The 23,623-nt window shown below is 39.4% G+C and overlaps 2 protein-coding genes across 5 annotated transcripts in view; one reads left to right on the plus strand and one right to left on the minus strand.

The window, feature by feature from the left end:
• WTAP (WT1 associated protein) overlaps nt 1-14,999 on the minus strand; it is a 25,584-nt gene extending 10,585 nt beyond the window's left edge. The window contains exons 1-6 of one of the 4 annotated variants that reach the window (XM_082404621.1): nt 14,573-14,754; nt 9,835-9,985; nt 8,299-8,336; nt 5,400-5,455; nt 2,082-2,140; nt 907-1,034 (exon numbers count right to left, since the gene is read on the minus strand). In XM_082404621.1, coding sequence (XP_082260747.1) covers nt 907-1,034; nt 2,082-2,140; nt 5,400-5,455; nt 8,299-8,328 — 273 coding nt within the window. In that variant the 5' untranslated portion in view covers nt 8,329-8,336; nt 9,835-9,985; nt 14,573-14,754. Of the gene's footprint in view, nt 1-906; nt 1,035-2,081; nt 2,141-5,399; nt 5,456-8,298; nt 8,337-9,834; nt 9,986-14,572; nt 14,755-14,866 lie in introns of those variants that run through there. The other 3 variants (XM_082404620.1, XM_082404619.1, XM_082404622.1) reach the window with 3 other exon arrangements.
• SOD2 (superoxide dismutase 2) overlaps nt 14,937-23,623 on the plus strand; it is a 36,485-nt gene continuing 27,798 nt past the window's right edge. The window contains exon 1 of the mRNA XM_082404657.1: nt 14,937-15,080. The gene's annotated coding sequence lies outside the window, so the exon portion shown is untranslated. The remainder of the gene's footprint in view (nt 15,081-23,623) is intronic.

The raw sequence follows: 23,623 nt of genomic DNA on the forward strand, positions 1-23,623 counted from the left end.
CTGTGCCCCACAGATGATTGGTCTCCAGTGACCAGAATATATTGCCTTATGCATTAGATTTTAATAACTATCAAATGGAGATTACACAAAAAAATTCAGGAAAATTTCAGCTTTTCAGATGAGAAACAACAGGGAATTCCCTGGTGGTCCAGAGGTTAGGACTCAGCACTTTCACGGCAGGGGCCTGGGTTTGATTCCTGGTCAGGAAACTAAGATCTCGCAAGCCGCGCAGTGCAGCCCAAAAACAAAAAAACAAAAAAAAGAAAGGAAAAAAAAAAATGATTAGAAACAACAGGAATAGAGCTGCCCCTATTTTATATAACTGACATATACAAACACTAAAAGAAAGGGCTAAGACTGTCAAAGACAGCATAAAACTGACTCTAAATTCAATCCCAGAGCTAAAGGATCAAATATACCATTAGATTTCAGATCTATGTAGACATGGCAAATAGTACAAATGAAAGATTAAGAATTAAAAGACATGGTAGAAGTTGATGATACTAAGAAAAATAACTTTATGCAGAAAGGGGTAAAGACAGCAGAGGAGAAACTAATCAGACGGCTTGCTTAGTAAAGAGTAAATGCTGCTTATACCCTCAGATATCACTTAAAGATATCTGAACCAATATACTAATTCTTATAAATCATGGAGATTTCAGAGAATAACTTAAGATTTTTGACTTCTTGGCCACAGAAAAATTACTTTAAATCCAATGATGAAAGGTTATCTATCAAAATTTTACATTTAGCACATTTAAGCTCAAAGCATTTCTACCTTAACAAAATGTGCATCTATAATTCGTATTAAGTATACAAAATTAGCTTAATGTGAATGAATACATGTCATAATGTGATCCAAACCCCAATTCCTCAAAAAGACTTTAAAACATTTGAAATACTTACAGTACACTCTTGCATCTCTTGCTCCTTGGTTGCTAGTCGCATTACAAGAATGTTTTCCCTGCGTGCAGACTCTTGCTGTTGTTGCTTTAGTTTTTCTTCAGATTCCCTTAAGCCAGTTACATCATTAGCTGATGATTAAAAGGAAAAAAACCCCCAACATCATGAAATATAATTTCAAGATCAAACTGAACTAACCAAAAGAAAGTTCTGATTGCCTTTGAACAATGATAAAAACCAAGGTAAAAAGTTTAAGTCTTTACTTTCTATTCTGTCAATGCTTTTGTAACAATGAAATTTGTTCCTGATCATGAGTGCTCTTTTAGGAGTTAGTGCTGTTATACGGGTCCACAGCCGCTTAATGCTAGACGGGATTACGTTGTTATAGGCTAATCTGTTACCAACAAACACCAGGAAACTTCATTTATTTGCATTTGTTTATACTATGAAGTATTCACAAAGTCCTGATTAGTACCGTTTTTAACCTATTCAATATAAACATGCCCATAACTGCAGAGACAATTATTACTTTAAGCTTTCATAATGTTCACAACTTCTATGGATTATACTATAATCATACAATAATTGAGATTTTAGGATATTAAGCTTTCTGAACTTGGAAAAGTGTACTGGTTTTTATACTCACAAATAGTATGTTACTCTAACTCAGTGAAAAGTGACAAAGACTAAATTAGTCTGAAATGATAAACTTTGTTGTATTATTTTTAGCAGATGTTGAAAAATCCATAAATACATAGCTATATCCTACTGTTACAATTTAAGCTATCATAAATTTAATACTGGTTGCTTCTCTCTTCTAGAGTAATAACTCATGCTTCACTTGAAATTTCTCTGTGGAAGGGACACATCAAGGAAAGTTTCAAGTAGTTGTGAATTTCCCTATCTATGCTCTCTTAGAACTTTGTAGTTCAGTTAAAAGAGAGGTGCTATTATAAGATTATTGCAGGTTGGTCTTCTCCAATGACTGCGAACTCTTCAAGAAGAGAGAGCATGTCTCATTCACCTATTTCTTAGCACCCAACACAGTGCCTGGACAGAGTTCCTCAATAAAATGCTTGAATAAAAATTACTTAGTAAAACCAGTTATCCTGTGCTTATAACAACAATCTAAAAGGCAATAGTCACATAGTCTTTAGGAAGCTAAAACTCAAACTTACAGTTAAGATCTGTGTACTTGCCCTCCAAAGCTTGCACATATGCTTCATATTGTTTCCACCTAGTACAAAAATAAATCCATATTAGTTATGTTTAAATTGCTTTTATTAAATATACTAGAAAACCACATCCATAAGCTTTAAGTAATACTGAGAATTCCACTGCATGAATTTTAATGTCTCTTCCATTTTGAGATAACTGTAAATCTAGTTTAACCCATAATAAATAAGTCACTTCAAAATTATTCCTTCTCAACTTACAAGAGTTAGGTAAATGGAAACACAGAGAAAAGTGTTCCCTGCTGAGAATATACCAAGCAGTGTTCCCGTGGGTCAGATCACACACCATACAGGACTTTGTATCACTGATGTTCAGCATGTTGCCCGGATTATGGAAGCTGACTGAAAAACTTAACACTACTTTTCAGATATGCTGTCCACCTCAAACAAAAGGCATTTTAAAAACATTCCTAGGGACTTCCCTGGTGGCGCAGTGGTTAAGAATCCGAATGCAGGGGACATGGGTTTGAGCCCTGCTCCGGGAAGATCCCACATGCTGCGGAGCAACTAAGCCCGTGTGCCACAACTACTGAGCCCACACTCCAGAGCCCGCGTGCCACAATTACCGAAGCCTCTGTGCCTAGAGCCCGTGCTCTGCAACAAGAGAAGCCATTGCAATGAGAAGCCTGCCCACCGCAACCAAGAGCAGCCGCTGCTCGCCGCAACTAGAAAAAAGCCCGTGCACAGCAACGAAGACCCAACGCAGCCAAAAATCAATAAAATTAAATAAAATTAAAAAAACATTAAAAAACATTTTTTTAAGTGCCTGATTTTAAGGGACTGAAGGTTATCTCGGCTCTTAAGTGAAAATACCATGTGACTCTCTCAAAGTAAAAAAAAAAAAGGGGGGGGGGAGGAGAACATACTATTTTTCAAAAGCATATCTAATTAGCAGAAACAACTTCCATACGTGCCGTATGCCATCAGGACCTTTCTTCATTATATTCCTCTACCCTCAAAATACAGGCCATATTAGCTGCTCTTGGTAATTACTGCAGATAACGAACTTCCCCCAGTCTTATGTGTAAGCAACTGCTCCTGGAAAGTAAGCTGTCTGCCACCTTGCTTACTGAAGAGCTGTTTTCAAAGTGCGCTTCAATTACAGCTCATTAAAATTTACTTTGATTTTAGAAAATATTTTTATAATCTTAAAACCTTAGACAAGTTTGCTATGAGATTTATTAACATTACAACACAACGAACAAAAATATTCCATAATATCAAGCTAATCCATTCTACATAAAGACTAGGCCAAGGGCATGCTCATTTTTACGGCCTCTACAACCTAGGACACAAAAAGGAGTTCATTCAACGTTTTGGGATGAATAAAGATGTTTTGTGGAGATTATATAAGAACTATTTATTTTAGAGGAAATGAGAAATATAAAAGCTCAGGGACTTCCCTGGTGACGCACTGGTTAAGAATCCACCTGCCAATGCAGGGGACGTGCGTTCGAGTCCTGGTCCGGGAAGATCCCACATGCCGCAGAGCAACTAAGCCTGTGCACCACAACTACTGAGCCTGCGCTCTAGAGCCCGCGAGCCACAACTACTGAAGCCCGAGTGCCTAAAGCCCGTGCTCCACAACAAGAGAAGTCACTGCAATGAGAAGGCCACACACCCCAATGAAGAGTAGGCCCCGCTCGCCACAACTAGAGAAAGCCCAGGTGCAGCAACAAAGACCCAACACAGCCTTAAATAAATTAAAAAAAAAAAAAAAAAAAAATATATATATATATAAAAGCTCAAACCAAACATCCTCATCAAGTAGAAAAAAAAAGACTAAGTAGCAGTTAATTTAAAATCACAAAGAGAATTAATGAGGAAAAAAACCTACTTAAAAGTCATAAATGAGAAGTCCCTAAATAAAGAAATTAAACTGACCTCAAGAATATAAATTGCACTATTTTAAAAACCTTAAAGGTAACTTAACATAAAAAATTGTTCCTGATTTTTAAATTAAGATTATAGTACCGATTTCCCCCCCAACAGTTAAATCAAGAAACGACACATATTAACCAGAGGAATTATCTAAGAAAGGATAAAAGGCAAGGAGTGTACCATATCAGAGGTACAAAGAGAACATCAACACGAGCGTTAGTATATCACAAGCGTCTACATCAGCAGGGAAGGACAAGAGTATTTTAAAATACTAAGTATTTAAATTTTATGTACAGGAAAATGAAGGTATGCAATAGAAAAACTGTTCTATGCATGAGATTACGGTAAAGGAAAATAAAGAGGATGTCTGCAATAGAGTAGCTAGTTAAGTCAACAAGGGTGGGAAATTATCAGGCTCTAGGAAACAATGGAGCATGTCATCTGTGTTTCCCTCTCATAAAACCACCTTTTCTCTCCCCAACTTCCACTCTGTTAAATTTACTCAGTTCCTCAAGTAAAAATTCCTTGAAATTTCTAGAGGAAAAAGTTCAGTGAACTTGCAGGTTGCCCTGAAAAACATTCATTTTATTTTGATCTAAAAGTTACCTCATAAAAAACTTACCATAGTGATAAAATGCAAAAAGAATATATTTAAGTTATAAAATACAAAACATGCGTGATCCCATTTTCTGATTTCTTACATTTGAAAAATGAATAATATAATGCTGTACTTGACAATCTGCTTTAGTAAGACATTTTAAGATAACCACAGAAATTCAGAGCTGGACGTCATCTTTAAAAGTAATTTAATCCAACTGCTTTAACTTGCAGATAATAAAATGAAAGATATAAAGTTAAATGAGTTGACCAAGGTCACAGTTATGAGAAAGAGTAACTGCTTCACCAGTAAATAACATATTTCTTCCACAACGAGAAGAATATCCTTAAGGAGTACAACTTTTCCATATGTTATGCAGAAAAGTAAAAAAATTAACTACATCAAAACAAGTCTATTCATTTGGTAAACTGAAAGCTTCCTGAGAGCAGGGTCTTTCCCCATAGCAAGTTATGCATATGAAGTACAAACGCTTTTCAAGTTAAAGTTCTGAGTATTTGCCCTCTACAAGAAAAAAATTCAGGTTACCTATCAGTCTAGAAGTTACCCAAGCTAGTGCTTTAGTTCTTTAAAGTGTTATTCTTTCCCCAATGTTTATATAATGAAGAAACAGGCCGTAGGAAAGAGGTTCAAAAAATATATTAAATGATTTGAGGATGTATTAACATTAAAAACAAAATCTCACATAAAGATAAACACTATAGTACAGAATCACAACATAATGTTCTATAGAAAGATTTTTATTTGGTAAAAGAACATTTTACCTGAGAATTAATTCATCTCGTGCCATAACTTTGAAGTCTGTTTCACTCAGTCGAACCTATAAAGAGAATTATGATACAAACTAAGTGCTCTTTCTAAAAGTTTTAAATATTAAACACCACTGGCACTTACATTCTTATTTTTATGAAGATAGGATCAAACTTTTAATCCCTCAACTGCTAGTTTATTAGGAATCCCCTCTTTTTACCAAAGACACACAAAGCTCCTCCCAAAAGGAAGCCTGTACTGAAATGTCTGAAACTTAAATGGCTTAGTACATACACTAAGACGTTTTTTAAAAAAAAATCTTATTTTTTGGAACGAAGTTTTTAAAAGGTGGACTATTTGTTATCTTTAAAACAGGTATCATTATTAGGAAAATGCAAATTAAAACGCAATGAGCTATCATTACACCCTATTAGAATGGCTAAATAAAAAAATAGCGGTAACACCAAATACTGAGTGAAGATGCAGAAAAACTGAGCCTTCATACATTGCTGGTGAGAAAGTAAAATGGTACAGCTGCTCTGGAAAATAGTTTGGCGAATCCTTTTAAAACTAAAAATGGATGTTCCATACAACTCAACAGTTGCACTCTTAAGCACATATTCCAAAGAAATGAAAATTTATTTTCACACAGAAACTTGTACACAAATGCTCACAGCAGCTTTATTTGTAATAGCCAAAAACTGGAAACTACCCAGATGTCTTTCAACAGGTGAATAGTAAACCATGATACTATGAAATACAGCAATACAAGAAACAGACAACTGACATATGCAACAACTTGGATAAAGCTGAAGGAAATTATGCTGTGTGAAAAAACTCAAAGGATACGTAATACAGCATAATTTCACATATACGACATTTGTGAAATAGCATAATTTTAGAAATGAAGAACTGATTAGTGGTTGCCAGGGATTAAGAATGGAGTGGGAGAGGATGGATGTGGCTATAAAAAATGGCATAAGAAAGACTTGTGGTAATGGTTCAGGTAACTATTTTGGTTGTGGTGCTGTTTACATTAAGTTACAAGTGATAACACTGCATAGAGCCACACACAGAGAATGCACACATAACCAGGGAAATCTGAATATGCTCTGTGGATTGTACCAATGTCAAGTTCCTGGTTTTGATATTCTTATGCAAGATGTCTGACAGTTATGCAAGATGTTAACGCTGAAGGAGGCTGGGTGAAGAGTGCACAGAACCTCCCTATACATTTCTTTTTTTATAAAGTTTTTTTTTTAATTTATTTTATTTTTGGTTGCATTGGGTCTTCGTTGCTGCGCATGGGCTTTCTCTAGTTGCAGCAAGCGGGGGCTACTCTTCGTTTCGGTGCGCTGGCTTCTCATTGTGGTGGCTTCTCTTGTTGCAGAGCACAGGCTGTAGGCGTGCAGGCTTCAGTAGTGGCACGAGGGCTCAGTAGTTGTGGCTCGTGGGCCCTAGAGCACAGGTTCAGTAGTTGTGGTGCACGGGCTTAGTTGCTCTGCAGCACGTGGGATCTTCCTGGACCAGGGCTTGAACCCATGTCCTCTGCACTGACGGATTCTTAACCACTGCGCTACCAGGGAAGCCCTTTTTTGTTGGCTGCATTGGGTTTTCGTTGCAGCGCGCGGGCTTTCTCTAGTTGCGGCGAGCGGGGGCTACTCTTCCTTGTGGTGCGCGGGCTTATTGCGGTGGCTTCTCTTGTTGCAGAGCATGGGCTCTAGGTGCACAGGCTTCAGTAGTTGTGGCACACGGGCTCAGTAGTTGTGGCTCGCGAGCTCTAGAGCGCAGGCTCAGTAGCTGTGGCGCATGGGCTTAGTTGCTCCGCGGCATGTGGGATCTTCCCAGACCAGGGCTCGAACCCGTGTCCCCTGCATTGGCAGGCAGATTCTTAACCACTGCACCACCAGGGAAGCCCCCTCCCTGTACATTTCTTTACAACTTCCTATGAATCAGTAATTATTTCAAAATAAAAAGTTCTTTAAAATGGGCATAATATTCTAATGAGATGAAATTGCTTTGCAAATTGAGAAATAAGAAATGTTTTCTCTATACCAAAAGAAGATTGTAAAGCTAAGGTACCTCTCCTACTTTAATATAAAATTAAGTCTAATTAATTTCCCTTAAAAGATATTAAAACATTTTTCTTTATAAAAATGTTTCAAATTCTAGCATTTACCAGTAACGTTACTATCAGAAAACAGAAAAGGGAAAATCGTTATACCAGAATATATTAAAAGCCTAACAGAAAGCACCCAGTAATTCTCAAGATTGTTAAAGCACTTGACCCCAAAACTTAGAACAGAAATTTCCATAACATTTACTATTTAAATTGTCCACTTAAATATTCACTGGTTAATAAGCACATAACCCTACTCTCCCAACTGGATTATAAATACCTCTTAGAAACTGTTATTCTTTTGTAACCTCTTTTGTGTGTGTGTCATAGTGGCTAAACTGAAGATGAAATGGGGAAAATGAGACTAGAAAATAAAACTTCAGAGGAAATGGTAGAATCTAAGAACCAACTAGCTGTAACATTTTTTGAAAAATATGGAAGTGGTTCTCCATTACAACCAAATGGACTTAAGTTAGGAAAAAAAAGAAAATAAGTAACTTATAGGATCTTGTAAAATAATCTCTTAGTTTGACATTATTTGTAGTTATATAGCTAGGAATATTCATATGATAAAGGCTACAAGTTGACCATGGGGATGTCATTATTACAAAAGTTTTCCAAAGGCCGAAAATATTCTAAAAATATATTACGTATTAGATACAATTTCTCACACATGATACACCCATGATGCTATTATTAATATAAGACAAGGGAGTAAACAAGCAAACAATATGGATAGTCCCTTCAACTCTGTTAGTCAAAAAAAGTGCTTAGAAACTGCTGAAAAAACAAACCTTTTTAGGAAGAGGTTCCTCGTTGGTCATCTTGAATCCTAGAAAAAGGAGTAAAGAGAGGAAAGTCAACTGATTTTCTTCCAGTTAAAGTAAAAAGAAAAAAATACTGGCTTTTTCAAACGAATTTATTACTGAACTCAGTTATGACCAAATCATTAGGTTATTCTTTTAAATTAAAATAAACCTTTTAGGAATGAAATTGAGTTATTTGCAGTGAAGTGGATGGACCTAGAATCTGTCATACAGAGTGAAGTAAGTCAGAAAGAAAAACAAATACTGTATGCTAACGCATATATATGGAAGTTAAAAAAGCGGTACTGATGAACCTAGTGGCAGGGCAGGAATAAAGACGCAGACGTAGGGAACAGACTTGAGAGCACGGGGTGGGGTGGGGGGGAGCTGGGATGAAGTAAGAAAGTAGCACTGATATATATACACTACCAAATGTAAAATAGATAGCTAGCAGGAAGCTGCTGCATAGCACAGGGAGATCAGCTCGGTGCTCTGTGACCACCTAGAGGGACGCTCAAGAGGGAGGGTGGGAGGGACGCTCAAGAGGGAGGGGATATGGGGATAAAATGTATACATATAGCTGGTTCACTCTGTTGTACAGCAGAAACTAACAACATTGTAAAGCATTTATACTCTGATAAAGATGTGAAAAAAAAAATATACCTCTTAAACTAGTTTTAGATTTACAGAAAGGCTGCAAAGATATTACAGGGTTCCAATACACTCTGCACCCAGTTTCTCCTTTGTTAACATCTTACATTACTATTGTTATTAGGTTATTTTTTAAAACTCTCTTAAAAAAAAGTTGATCATTCTTTGTAATGTTGCCACAAAGGATTGAAAGAAATATAATTAACCATTGGACCACCAGGGAAGTCCCGAAGAAATACAATTTTTCAATGCATTCTTACAACTGCCCTGTGAAAGACAAATCTGGCAGCAGAAGTAATAGGTTTGTGCTGAAGTCCGATACTGGCCTCAGGCAGTATCCCAGGCATCTTGTTGAAAGGATAGAGGAAGGGTAATACCTGTTGCTAAGCCTTTCCTTTTACAGAATTAACATTGTTATAGTAAGGTCAAATCTATCATCCTCACGATAATTCATCACTACACAATGCAGGTATGAAAGTATTTATACCTTAATAAAAATATCCCTACATTATTTAACTTCATGTCACAGAATAATTTGTATCTTAAAATTAGCTTCTTTTATAAATTTACATAAAATTCACTTAATCCTGTTGAAAAAGATTAATGACAGAAATACTCTCATTAACTTTATTATGCTTACTGAAAATACTTGTGCTATTTCCTAATATTCAAATTTAACAAAAAGAAGCTAATTTAAAGTTATTCCTAGGTATCCTTTCTAGCAGCAAAGTCATAAATGTTCCCTTACATCTTAAACTTTCTTTTTAGTTTATTTTACCTACCCATACTTACTACAAACTCCAAACAAATAAGTAGCCAGTAAATAAGTCACGGAGATATAATGTACAGCACAGTGACTATAGTTAATAATACCGTATTATGTAGATTTGAAAGCTGCTGAAAGAGTCAAAATCTTCATCACAAGAAAAAAACTTTTGTAACTACGTATAGTGACAGATGGTAACTAGATTTATGTGGTGATCCTCTTGCAATGTATATAAACATCAATCACTATGTTGTACACCTGAAAATAACATGTCAATTATACACAAAAATAACTTAATCAAAGAATTTACAGTGTAAAACTGAGTTTTAAAAGCTACTTGACTTCTTAGTGAATATCTGAGATTCCTCAAAAGGAGATGATTTTCAAGACCATTTTTTATATTACATACAATCCCAATTCAAATATTCTAATCATACTGTCATTAAACCCTGATTTTCAGATTAGGTACACCGAGTTGAAGAAATCAGTACATTTTAAGGAAAAAAATTATACATTGATCATATCATAAATTAACTGGCTTAATTCTTCCCTCTTTGATAGTCTTATCATTGGATGTAAAACAAAAACCTGAGCATTTATCATTTGTTTCTGGGCTGATGGAGTTGATCAAGTCTCTATGCCCAACCAATACCTATGAAGACATGGCCATATTTCTACAATTTAAAAATCGGTATTCTTTTTCTCTGAATTGGCCCCTGCCTACTTTAGGCCCCTTATCACCCAGTTTATAATCTCTGTTGCAAGTTATAGACAGCTGCTTAGTGACTAACTATCCTAACGTGACTCTAGAGTGAATCCAAGCATTTGGGAACAAACCCTCACCATGTTTATCTCCAGAGGGCTGACTACTTCTATTTTAAAATGGTTTTAATGTGTATTCACTCCACTAGACTGCAACCTCTTGGAATCCACAACTCAAGTTTAACATTTCCTTTGAACTTCCCATTTGTCCAATGGTAAATATCAATAACATACTAATAACGTATTAAAAAGGTACAAGAAAACTTGAGCCATTTGAACTCTTAACATACTTAAATAGTATATAAATGTGTACCTATATGTCAGTCTTCTGGTTAAATCCTTCTAAAGGCTTCCCATCTCAAAACTGTGCATGTTGTACATATACACAATGGAATATTACTCAGCCATAAAAAAGAATGAAATAATGCCACATGCAGCATGAGGGCTTCTTAGTTGTGGCATGTGGGATCTAGTTCCCCCGACCAGGGATCGAACCCTGGCCCCCTGCATAGGGAGCCCGGAGTCCTACCCACTGGACCATCAGGGGAGTCCCGCTCCTGTTTTTGTCTCTAAGCCCCACTGCAGAATTCTTGGTGACCCCCAATTTTCAGAATTCTAAACAGCAAGTTATTTACATTTTTAACACTGGCTTATGTTCTCTTTCCTTTTAAAAAGCTTGATGCTGGGTAGATTCTAATTACACATTGCTTAAAGAATATCTACATTTTCTTTATAAAAATGGATGTTTAAATTTGTAATGTAAGTCAGGGATAAACACAGGTTTTGTATATATGTTTGCATTTCACATGTTGACTCTCAATCACAAGTCACTCCACATGTTATGGAATATGTGACTTGGGAAATCAAAACATAAGCATTTAGTAATAAATTCCTCCCTTATTTTTTGCTGATGAGAAGTCAATCTTTGCTTGAGATTCCATGATATGCCACAACAGTTAAATGGACAGTGTGGCAAAAGGCAAATTAGAAACAGGCTTAAAATTTGAAAGCATCAACATTCAACTATTTAATCAAAATAGAACCTGGTTCTCAATTCTGACTCTCTCACTGCACATGTGCTGTGAAATTTATTACTCCCCAAGGCAATTTTTTTAGCACAACTGACAAGCACAATACCATCTAAAGTTAATTCTACATTCATAAAGACAATGGATATTCCAGGTTCTTAGAACAAGCTATTCTCATATCAGAAAAATAGAATGACTGAAATATCATTTGGAGTTGAACCCTGAGTCTTGAAGGGAAAAAATGAATATATACCCAGTGCTATGAATCACTTATTTAATAACCACAACTTTTAAAGTTGAAGTTAGTTTCCATTTTCCAGATGATGAAAAGGGTTATGAATCATTAGGTGATTAACTCAGATTAAAACAGCTACTTACTAAAAAAAGGGGGGGGTGGTTAGGACAAAAGTTGGTAACTGATGAAGATAGATAATTCTCCCACTCCTCCATCCTCAATAATGATCAAGCTTAGCTAGAGAATGCAGAAAAGCAAAATAGAAAAAAAGCAAAAATTGACCAATTTGGCTACCTTTTAGCAAGTTTAAGAGGATTGGCTAGAACATGGTTTTACGTAAAGTTTTGTTATCCATGTGGATAATTCAGAGGTAATACAGCTCTTAAGTTTAGACTGTCAGAACCACCATCTACTCTTGATGCCTTTACACTGAGAAACAGCTCATGATGGAGAGTTCAGTTTTGGTTGGCTAGGTGCCTAGCATCCCAGATCCCAGTACTTCCCTGGCTCTTAGCATTATGATCCCAAGTTATGCAACTCAGTTCTCCCTTAACAGAGACGCAAGTACCAGCCAACACAACTTCAGTAAGAAATCATGTACCTTGCTGAAACTAATCACAACTAAACGTTAAAAAACTAATAATCTGACACTGTATTAGTCTAGGCACTGTAGTAGAAGTGTACTTGTTAGGAACTGGAAGACCAACTTTTCTTGACTATGTATCAGTCATGTGATCTTGAGTAAGTCACTTTCTCTAGATTGCAGTCTCCAAATCAGCAAAAAGAGGATACCAATTTTGCCTGCCCCACAAAGTGCTACGAAGGTCAATGTTTTAAGTGCCATAAAGATACTATACAAACAAAAGATATTTCAAATAAAATACTAACATTAACATAAAAGAGAATTTTAATGTGTATTTAGGAAAGATTAAACTCCACCAACTACGTTTTCAAGAGTTGAGAATGTTTATTTATAGCACTGAGTCTAGCCTGATGCACCGCCTTAACATCTAATGGGATATACTGTTACAGGAATATTGAAAAGTTTTGCTCTAATAAGCTTAGTAATAGAAAACACTTGGATGCAGAAAAATGGGAGGTAATAAAAACAAGAATAAAACCAAATACTATCTACGTCTTGCTTTGCAAAAGGATCCAACAGAAAATTTTTAAGAGCAAGAAAAATATTTTTTTTCAAGAGCAAGATAATGTACAATTGAATGAAAATGATCAAGACCTCTAAACAAAGAATATTTTCAAGGAGATTCTATATGACACCTATACATACATACAAGAGTGTAACGGGCTCTGAAAGCTGTAACGTACTGGACAAATACAATTATTACAACTCTCATCTCCATGCCACAAGGCTGCTATGGATTTTCTGTATTATACCAACTCATTTCTGACAAATACTCAAAATTCAATCAGGAAAGCTATATATTATGAAGTTCTATAAATTAGACGAGCTAAGTAAAAAATAGCAGTGCCTGGGATACACTTTTATCAGTACTTTTGTCCTTTGGGAGTTAGAAATTTAGGTAGTTTGCCTAAGTTCCGCCACTGAGAAGTGAAAATACTGATCTCTTAGCTATAGCTATCTGCTTAAGATAACGTTGAATCTGAACGCACTCTAGGAATACAGCCACCCAAACCCTTGAAATTTAACCTCATCTTTATCACAAGCCCCGATTTCTTTCCCAATTTCTAATGGACCGCAATTTCTTTCCCCAAGTTGCCTAATCAGATGCTACTAAATGACATGTATATAGATATATAACATTTAGGCATCTTGAAAAGATGTTCACGGTAGCTTTTTATGGTGTTTTAAGTGTCTACAACATGTTTATCTGTCATAGAAATCTTAATGGTCAAAGTTTTTAAATAAAAAACCCGGTAATCACTTTGTTGTACACCTGAAACTAACAACATTGTAAATCGACTATACTTCAATTAAAAAAAAAAAAAAAAAAGAAACCCGGTAGAACTTGTAGTGACAGACGCGTGACTTCCACTTACCTTCCTCAGCAATGGAATTAACTAAATTCTGAGAAGGAAAACTAGATAGACAACTCAGGACTATAACCTGATCATGAAAGTATTTTTCTATCTTTTTAAATCTCCGGCAAAAGAATCGTTTCTTGCTTTATAAACACGGTTATTAAGGATTTTAACACAGTCCTCTGGGATCAAATATCCAACTGACTTCATCAAAACAAACTTGGACTTTTCCACTATGTGCTCCCTACTGACTAGTAAAATATGGTTTAAAAAATTAGTAACAGCCTTACAGGGATCCGAGGTGAGACTCGAAAATTTCACGAAAACCTCTAATTCAATAAATAATTTTTCTCTTTTAATTCAGAACGCATGCCATCATTTAAAAATGGAAGTCTACAAGACAACGCAGCTGCAATATTAAGCTACTGCGCGACGTGAGATGTGGTCAACGAACGGTGCTTTCCTTCCCCTGCTGAACTCTTTCGTGTCGCCAGTCCTCGCGCTCCGGCCGTGGTGGGAGCCGGCGACACCGGGGCGGGGACTGGACGCGCACCGAGGGGGCGGCCTCCGGGTGTCGCCCGCCCCGCGGGAGCGCCCACCTCGCCCCCGGGACCCTGAGAACTGAGGTAAAATGGCCTCGGGGTGGCGGAAGTGTCCCTGCAGGCGGAAAGGCGGCGCGGATAACGGAAGGCCGGCGGGCCCGGGAACCGCGAGTCGCCCCCTGTGCTCCGTCCGCCCCTTCCCGGGCCGGGCGGCCGCGCCTCAGCCCTGGGGACCCCGAGGTCCTCGCCGCCGCTCCGGCGGGCGGCCCGCACCTACCTCTCCTGACGGAGGCCGCGCCGGCGCCGCCCAGTCACATAGGCTGACTCCGCGCTACCCGGTCGCTGCCCTGGCCGCCCGACCCCGCTGCCGCCGGGCCCCGCGCTCCTCCTACCGCCACAGCCCCGGCTCTCCCCTTTATTTGCAGGTCTCGCTGCCACAAAATGGCGCTGAGGGAGGAAGCGAGGTCCCGTCGCCCCACCCCCTTCCCGCTCCTCCCGCCGCCCCGCCCCGCGCCGCCGCCGGCGCCCGCCCGCTTCTCCGCCCCGCCATGTTAGCGCCCGGCCCACTCACCGACCAGTTGTCTCACGGACGCGGCCACAGCTTCCCGCCCGCCGGGCCCAGCCGCGGGGAGAAAAGGCGAAGGGAGGGCGCCCGCTGAGGGCCTCGAGTCGCTAAAGGAGGAGCTGCGCCTGGTGGCACGCCCCGCGGCCGCCGGAGCGCTGCGAGCTCGGCGGGGGCGGGGAGAGAAGCGGGCCGCAGGGAGTGGTGAGCCGCGAGGTCGCAGGTCAGCCGCGGGGCATCACGGGAAGGGCGGCGGGGGTCGCGATTGGCGGCGCCGGGTGGACGCGGTCGACGGGCCACCTGCGGCTGCGGCGCGGCCTCTGGCGGAGGAATCTGGGCGAAGGCGGCGCGTGATTGGCCATGCTTCGGTACAGCACCCATCTGTGATGCTTCCGCGCGCTGGCGGCAAGGTGCAACCTAAGGAGCGCTGCCGTGGGCGGGGAGTCCGGTCAATTGAGGCTTCGTGAGCCCTCGCTGTTTGAAGTTTTGAGAATTTGGAAACCGATGCTCTCTCTTCCGTCAGGAAGTGCTGCCTCCTGGACGCTTGGTTCGTCCCCGCCTTGAAATCTCGAGGCGAAATCGGGGAGCTATTGTCTAGTACGTGGAGGTTTTACCTGTGTCAGCAGTTCTAGGGGCACCTTGCTAACGGAGAAGCGAGGGGAAGGCGAACCTTGTGAGGTTTTAATGGACCCGATAATATAAGTTTTTTAATTCGAATATACGCCCTTACGCAAGGCTGTGTGTCATCCGGACCGTCGCATAAGACCGATGGTGTTACCTGGGAGACGTGAAACTAGTCTCATACTTCCTACAGGGGTCAGGTAATCTTTTGATTGGGCTGCCCTTATCCAGTTTTACCAAAACCGTTTATCCCCAAAGGAGTGTTCTGGAATGAGGTGATTTATAGGGATGAGATTAAACTATACTCCACATGGTCAAAGACCAAAATCCGAAGAGAAAAATGGGCAAGGACATGAACAGACATTTCACACAAAAGACCAGCAATGGTCCGAAACGTAAAAGTCTGTTCGTCCTCACTTATAATGGAAATGCACGTTGAAATTACACGGCTGTGGAGAAACAGTGCTCGTAAATTTTCTGGTGGGAATGGGAAAATGATTCAAGCCCTATGGAGTACCAAAATTATATATGCACTTATTCTTACGTCTTGCAATTCCACTTCAAACCCTAACCTTATTCTGAAAATACACCTTCACTTACAGAAGCAACATGTAGGCAAGGTTACTTGTTGCAGTGTCATAGCAAAAGTTATGAAATAAATGTCCATTAATAGGGAACTGGTTAGACACCATACATCCATAACATGGAATACAATGCAACCAAAAAAAAAAAAAAAAAAGAATGAGGATGCCGTTTATGTGTTGCTTTGAAATGCGTCCCAGGCTATGTGGAAAATTGGAAGCATATCCTAGAAACAATAAAAATGGTTACCTATAGAGGGTGGTGGGGAAAGGTGGAGGCGAAAGAAATAAAAGCAAGACTTCTCTGACTTTGAACTTTTGAAGTTTTACATAGCCAAAAAGTACATTGAAAAGGAAACAAAGTAAACCCAAAGTTGATAGCAAATTAAAATAAACTTAACTGTAAGTCACATTGGTAATGCAACTGTCTTGTTACACAGAGAAAGGAATTAATTCCTCAGGGCTTTTGGACATAGTACTCTAAGAGAATTATCTGTGGTGAGATATATTCTAAGGTTGAGAAAGAACTGCAAAGGAATCTTCAGCTTCACTCAGTGGTTTATAATTAATGGTAATTTTGTTGCTGTGGTTTGAAAGTATGTATATTGTAGGATAATACAAATATTTTCATTTTTTTTTTTCCACACACACACTGTATTTTATTTTTACAAGAGATAAATAGACTGACACCAAGCATTGTACATGGATGACCACAACAAAAGCAACAATGATTGCAATTACCAAACATGAAACACACTCATACTATGTCATAATATTGACATTCAGTCCAGTAATCCTCCACTGCAACAGCTCCTTTACTTTGCAGTGAAAATTGATTTGTATATTCTTTGCCTCTGAGTCCTTGTGGGATTTGTTTTTTTTTAATTCAGACAGAAAGTCACAAAAATTATACTCATCCTCATCAGTTCACTCAGTCCCATGTAATTAATTTTTTTTTTTCATCTTGATCTTTTGTTAGCACTTTTGTGAGTTCATCAGTTTTTCATTAGAGTTCTGAAAATGCTTATTCATTCAGTTCAGCAGTACAGTCAGTTACCAGAAACCTGTACTTGTCAGAGTCTTTTCCATGAATTTCTTGAAGATGAAACCCTTGTATAGGAACATATTTGCAAAATCATCAGAGTACACCCAGAACTGTCTGTAAATGACAAAAGACTTAAAAATGACCATGGTTAAAGATTTGATGAAAGTTCATAATAATGCAGTTGACAAGAAAATTAGTTATTTCTGAGATATACATTTTAAAGTAATAACTAGGATTATTACTTATAACATTATACCAGAACATATAAGATTTTTAGAAATTTCATGTAATGTCTGAAACATTTATATTAACATATTTCCATACATATTTCCATACAAATACAAATATAAGATTTTTAGAAATTTCATGTAATGTCTGAAACATTTATATTAACATAATATTTTCATTTTTAATGTACAAGACTTTCAGTGTAAGAGAAAATGAGGTACAAATATCAGATCAAGGAAGTTCAGAAAAAACCTGTAATACATTTAAATTGGATATATCAATTTGAGCATAAGATTTAAAAAGTAAATTTACTAGTTCTGTGCACCGAAAGGGCCTAGAACCTCTAGGGTGATGACCAACTGTCCCAGTTTCCCAGGGACTGAGGGAATTTCCCCAGATGCTGCACTTTGTGTTAAAACTGAAAGTGTCCCAGGCAAACAGGATGGTTGGTCGCCTTACAGTAACAATAAGCACATTTGCCATGCCATGGTTTCTAAATTCCATTTCCACTAAATAGAACCAGAGCTCCTTGGAGAATTGGCTGATTCCTGTTCTTGAGCAGCGAACGTGCAAGATGAGTCAGACATTTTGTTGTGCCTGAATGTAAAGGTAGTGCTTAGGTTAGTAAAGATATGTCAACAGGACTTAGGAGAATAGGCAGAACTAATCTATAGGGGTAGAAGTCAAATCTGGGCTTGGCTAGGAGTGGAAAACAGCAGGAATCAGTTGGAAAGGAACATGGGGGAACTTTTTGGGGTGACGAAAATATTGTAAATCATGATTAGAATGGTGGTTACCCAGTATATACATTCGTCAGTATTCATGAAACCGTACCACTAAAATGAGTGCATTTAATGTAAATTATACCTCATATAACTTTTACCCTCATGTGTATGTAAATGAACCTCAGTAACGTGTGAAGACCAACCCAATGAGAAAAGCAAAGGCTATTTCTTCAGAGCTTGCTATAGCAAGAGCGTCAACCATCATCACTTGCATTTTGGCAGAGACTCAGAGGCAAGCAGAGGAGTGGGAAGGCTTCGCAGTGGAAACAAGAAGGGCTTCAGGTGTGCCCTGTTGGAGGCTGTTGGCACAGAGGAGCTGGAGATGGCTAGCAAGAAGCAAGGCGTTCTGTGCGGTTGGATAGGGCTGCACATTCGGCTTTCTCTCGTTGGTTCTGAGTTGAAAGTGGGGACAAAAATTAGAGAAGCAGTCAGATCTTAATCAAGTCCTGGCCGTTTTGAGCTGATTGTTACACGTCATTGTTTAGCCTCCTGGATTGTTACTTGTGATAGCGATCTGACTTCCTCCAGGTGTGACTTACAGCGGGCTGGATTCCGGGGCTGGTTATCGGAGCTGAGGGCCCTGGTTTCTTGGGCATGCTGCTGCAGGTTGTGGGTCAGAATTCTCTTTGCATTTGTGGTCTGGCCATGTCCTTTTGTATATTCAGTCGTCAGAAGTAAACTTTTATTTTTATTTATTTATTTATTTTGGCCGTGCCCCGTGGCATGTGGGATCTTAGTACCACTGGACCGCCCGGGAAGTCCCCAGAAGTAAATTTTTAAAAGACACAGGAACCAGCTTGAAGGGTCTCCCACAGGCCAAATTTAAGGCAAGTTTTAGCATCAAAAAGAAAATGACTACAATTGACTATAAATACCGAATAGATAAAAATGTGCGACTCTATAGTTACACTTGATGAGAGACAAAGGGGGACTGTTTTTCCATCACTGGAAATGGCTATCACACCAGCTTCTTACTCTGAAAATTAGTTATTAAAAGGAAAAATAGTGTTTGCCCTGCCTTTTTTAAAAAAGGAAAATTGTGGTTCACTCTGGGTGGTTGAGGAAAAACTCTTCTTTACAATAGGGTGCTAGCAAATAAATATAGAATAAATGATGTAATTAGAAGGTAACTATTATGCAAGTCCTAAAGAAAGAATTGATTCAGGCAAGGATTATTAATGGACTTTAAAAACTTTTATGTGGGACTTCCCTGGGGGCACAGTGGTTAAGAATCCGCCTGCCAATGCAGGGGACACGGGTTCGAGTCCTGGTCCGGGAAGATCCCACATGCCGCGGGGCAGCTAAGCCCGTGCGCCACAACTACTGAGCCTGTGCTCTGGAGCCCATGAGCCACAACTACTGAGCCCGCGTTCTAGAGCGCGTGCTCCACAACAAGAGAAGCCACTGCAATGAGAAGCCCGTGCACCGCAACGACGAGTAGCCCCCGCTCGCCGCAACTAGAGAAAGCCTGCGCGCAGCAACAAAGACCCAACATAGCCAAAAATAAAAATAAATAAGATAAATAAATAAATATATTTTTAAAATTATTATAAAAAAAAAACCCTTACGTGTTGACAGGCCGTCCCTCTGCAAATCGTGGCTAATTCCTGGCCATATCTCAGTCAGATGGGGCAGGTGCATTCCCACTTTTCACAGGGGACTGTGCTGTAAAGTTATAGCTCAAGTGCCCGGGTCAGGGCCTGCTGCATCGTCGATGCTCAACGTACCTTTGTTGAATGAATGAAACTCTGCACGTCATTAAAACGATCTTTTCTCTTGTTAGTTTTGTGGTGTCACTTAAAGTCTAAATCAAGAACAGAAGGGTCCAAATTAATTTGGAAAAAATCAATTTTTAAAATTCTTATGAAGGTGAATAAGAAAATTCTTCTGAAGGTGTATTCATGGAATAAGAATTTGAATCTTGTTTCTCTAAAACCAGTTGAACAATTTCCTCCCACCCCCAGCTTTAATGAGATATAACTGACAAAACTGTAAGATGTTAAAAAAATAATAAAACTTTTAGATGACAGATTGCTGGGAAATGGGAGTATTCATGTGGCACCAAAATATCACTCCACAGGTTATTAATCTAATTGTAAAGGGAACACGCTTATATAGTAGAGCCATCTGGTGGTCACCACCTGCACTGGTCAAATTTAGAATCTGAAATAGTAGGACAACCTCCAATTTACAGAAAATACAGGAGAAAGGGTAGTAGTGCAAATCTAACGATGCTACCAAATTAATTATTCCCCCCAAAACTTTGTGAAACTATAAACAATAAATATTTACTGAGCACCTGAGTTAGGCCTAGCACAGTCCTCAGTGTCAGTATCTGCCCAGGTTCAAGCTGCAATTTCAAATGAGATATCAAAGGATGAAGAAAGTTACTTACATATTTTTGTTTTAAATGGCACATACTGTTGATTTAGATTGATTTAAGTGAATTGGCTACTTCTCTCCCATCACCTGCTACTTAGCCTACAACCTGTATTCCTACTACTTTGGTTTAGGAGCCACCTAATAAAATATTAATAGGGAGACCAGAGGAACAAAAGAAAAAAGGTATTTGCAGTAAGTCTAGCTTTTGTCCTTGGCACCCAAGAAGTCTAGGGAGCCTGGAGATGGGCAGAATTGGTGCTTGGAGAAGTAGCAGGATTCACAGCCGCTCTCCTGAGCTTAGAGCTGGTGTGATCATGACCCTGAGCATATCATGCTCTTCCATGAGTCAGTACCTTTGCTCCATCCTTTCTTTCTGTCTGCAGTGCTCTTTCCAGTCTTCCTTACCAGATTATCTGCCATTCCTCACTAGCAATAGCTTTAGAGACATTATTTGTTTAGCTTATTGTGTGTTCAGATGTAGAGATTTGTGGTTTTACAGATAGGGGAGCTAAACCAAGCTTTGTAGACTGATTTTCTAAGCTGGTGGGTTCTACATTGACTTTCTTACAAAGTTTTTCTGTGAACAGCAATGCAATATGCCAACCCAATCTACCTAATCTTTCAGACTTAGTTAATACTTATATTTTGTAATCACCATTAAAGCTAATAGTGTTCAGGGGCTTCTCTGGTGGTGCAGTGGTTGGGAATCCACCTGCCAATGCAGGGGACATGGGTTCAAGCCCTGGTCCAGGAAGATCCCACATGCCACAGAGCAACTGGGCCCGTGCGTCACAACTACTGAGCCCGTGTGCCACAAGTACTGAGCCCCTGTGCCACAACTACTGAGGCCCACGCACCTAGAGCCCATGCTCCACAACAAGAGAAGCGATCGCGATGAGAAGCCCGCGCACCGCAAGGAAGAGTAGCCCCCGCTCTCCACAACAAGAGAAAGCCCACACACAGCAACGAAGACCCAACACAGCCAAAAATAAAAATAAATAAGATAAATAAATTTACTAAAAAAGAAAAAGCTAATGGTGTTTAGTCTTCATTGTCTTTGCAGACCACAAAGAACTCCACAGGTACTCTAAAAAATTATATATGATTAGATTTCTATCATAATTTTTACTAGTACTCTTTTTTATATATTTAAAAATTTTTAAATGTATTTTTTATTTATTACTTAATCAATTTATTTATTTTTGGCTGTGTTGGGTCTTCATTGCTGTGCATGGGCTTTCTCTAGTTGTGGCAAGCGGGGGTTACTCTTCGATACAGTGCGCAGGCTTCTCATTGCGGTGGCTTTTGTTGTGGAGCACGGGCTCTAGATGTGCGGGCATCAGTAGTTGCAGCACGTGGGCTCAGTAGTTGTGGTGCATGGGCTTAGTTGTACCGTGGCACGTGGGACCAGGATTGAACCCGTGTCCCCTGCATTGGCAGGTGGATTCTTAACTACTGTGCCACCAGGGAAGTCCCACTAGTACTGTTTTTAAAATGCTGTTTCATTGTACCTATCTCTTTGAATATAAGGCTGAACACTTTTCCAGGCTTTGCTTCCTTGTATTGTTTTGAATCAATATATTTGTCATACACCCAAGAGATATTCACTAGATACCTGCCATTATTGTATTAAGTACAGTCTTCAAAGAGATTTTATCTCCCAAATAGTAGCTATACATTTGGGTTTCAATCATTCTGAATCCTTGGTGGGAGCAGGGAGCAGAGATACTAGAGGTGTGGGGAATTCAGACTCACCTGTTCTTAGAAACAGGCTTGTCCAGTTACTAGGAAGTCCTTTCACTAGGAAAAATAAAGGTGACCCTTGGAGATAATTCCCCTGTCTTGATCTCCATTCATTGTAAATAACAGCGCTTTCTGAGAAGGATTCAGTGTGCCGGCATGACTAAGCAACGCCATCCTCCTTCCACCTTCCACCGGGGTACCATGGCACCACTGCTGGGAGCCATGTTCTTGCTCTTGGTCCCCTCACTGTGTTTGAGTCATCAGCCCATGAGATGAATTATGGATGCTGTGAGCCATTGTTTCTCAGTAGGAATGCCATTGGTATTTTGAGTAAGACAAATCTTTGTGTGTGTGTAAAAGTGTACTGTGCATCTTAGGACATTTAACATCCCTAGACTAACTCACTAAATGCCAGTAGCACCTTTCTTTTTGTGTGACAACCAAAAGTGCCCCCTCTATATGTCCAGTCCCTCTGGGGGGGCAGGATGCCCCTGCTGAGAACCCTGGTCAATTGTGGGCATCGCGGTCTTTACCAAATAGTGGCGCCCAGTCTTCCTGCAGGCAGAATTGGCCAGTTGACCAGTTCTGGCCAGGACCAGCGGCTATCTCCTGGGGCTTCTGAGAAAGCGTTTCCTCCATGACAAGAGAGATGTGCATGAGGAGAAAGTGCTTTTTTCCCCCTCCCTTCTTGTCTCTTAACTGGCTGGGAGGGGCTGTGACGCTTGCATGTGTAGAAACCATCTTATGACCGTGACGTACCAGGTGGGAAAACAGAAGCCAGCCTGCTAAGAAGGCAGAGTAGAGGGTGGAAAGTCCCTGGGTCCTGGATGACGTTGGTAAGCTTCCAAACCAAGCCAGGGACTGCCAGCTGTTGGGCTTTTTATGAAGTAAAATAGGAATGTCCTTATATTTGAAACCACTGTCCATCAGGATTCCTGTTACCCATTGCCAAACACATCCTGACTTACACAGAGAAAAAGCATATTTACATGATAAACAAGTTAAAGAAAATGGAAAATTACCAACAAAGCTAGGTTTTTCTAAGGAATATATATATATATGTATAAAATAAAGGAATTTACCTGCAGAGAGTTGACTGTTCAAAGTCTTAAGATACGAATTGCGTTTCCTTTACTGAACCCACGCATCAAAATAATTATCCTTCCTACAGCATTTTGCTTTTTTGTTGTTTTGACATTACTTTATGACTACAGCCCTCATTGTTCAGCAGTGCGATAAAGCAGACATTTCAATTCCATCATTCACTTCCAGAAAATCAGACTTTACAAGACACAGACCTAGGTACATTAAAAATATAAGGAGCTTGGAGAACCTTATATTCAGAACTTTTCAAAATACTATTCTGTTTGCTCTGATGCTC

The sequence above is a fragment of the Balaenoptera borealis genome, assembly GCF_965194805.1.
Source record: "Balaenoptera borealis genome assembly, chromosome: 9".
Classification (NCBI taxonomy): domain Eukaryota; kingdom Metazoa; phylum Chordata; class Mammalia; order Artiodactyla; family Balaenopteridae; genus Balaenoptera; species Balaenoptera borealis.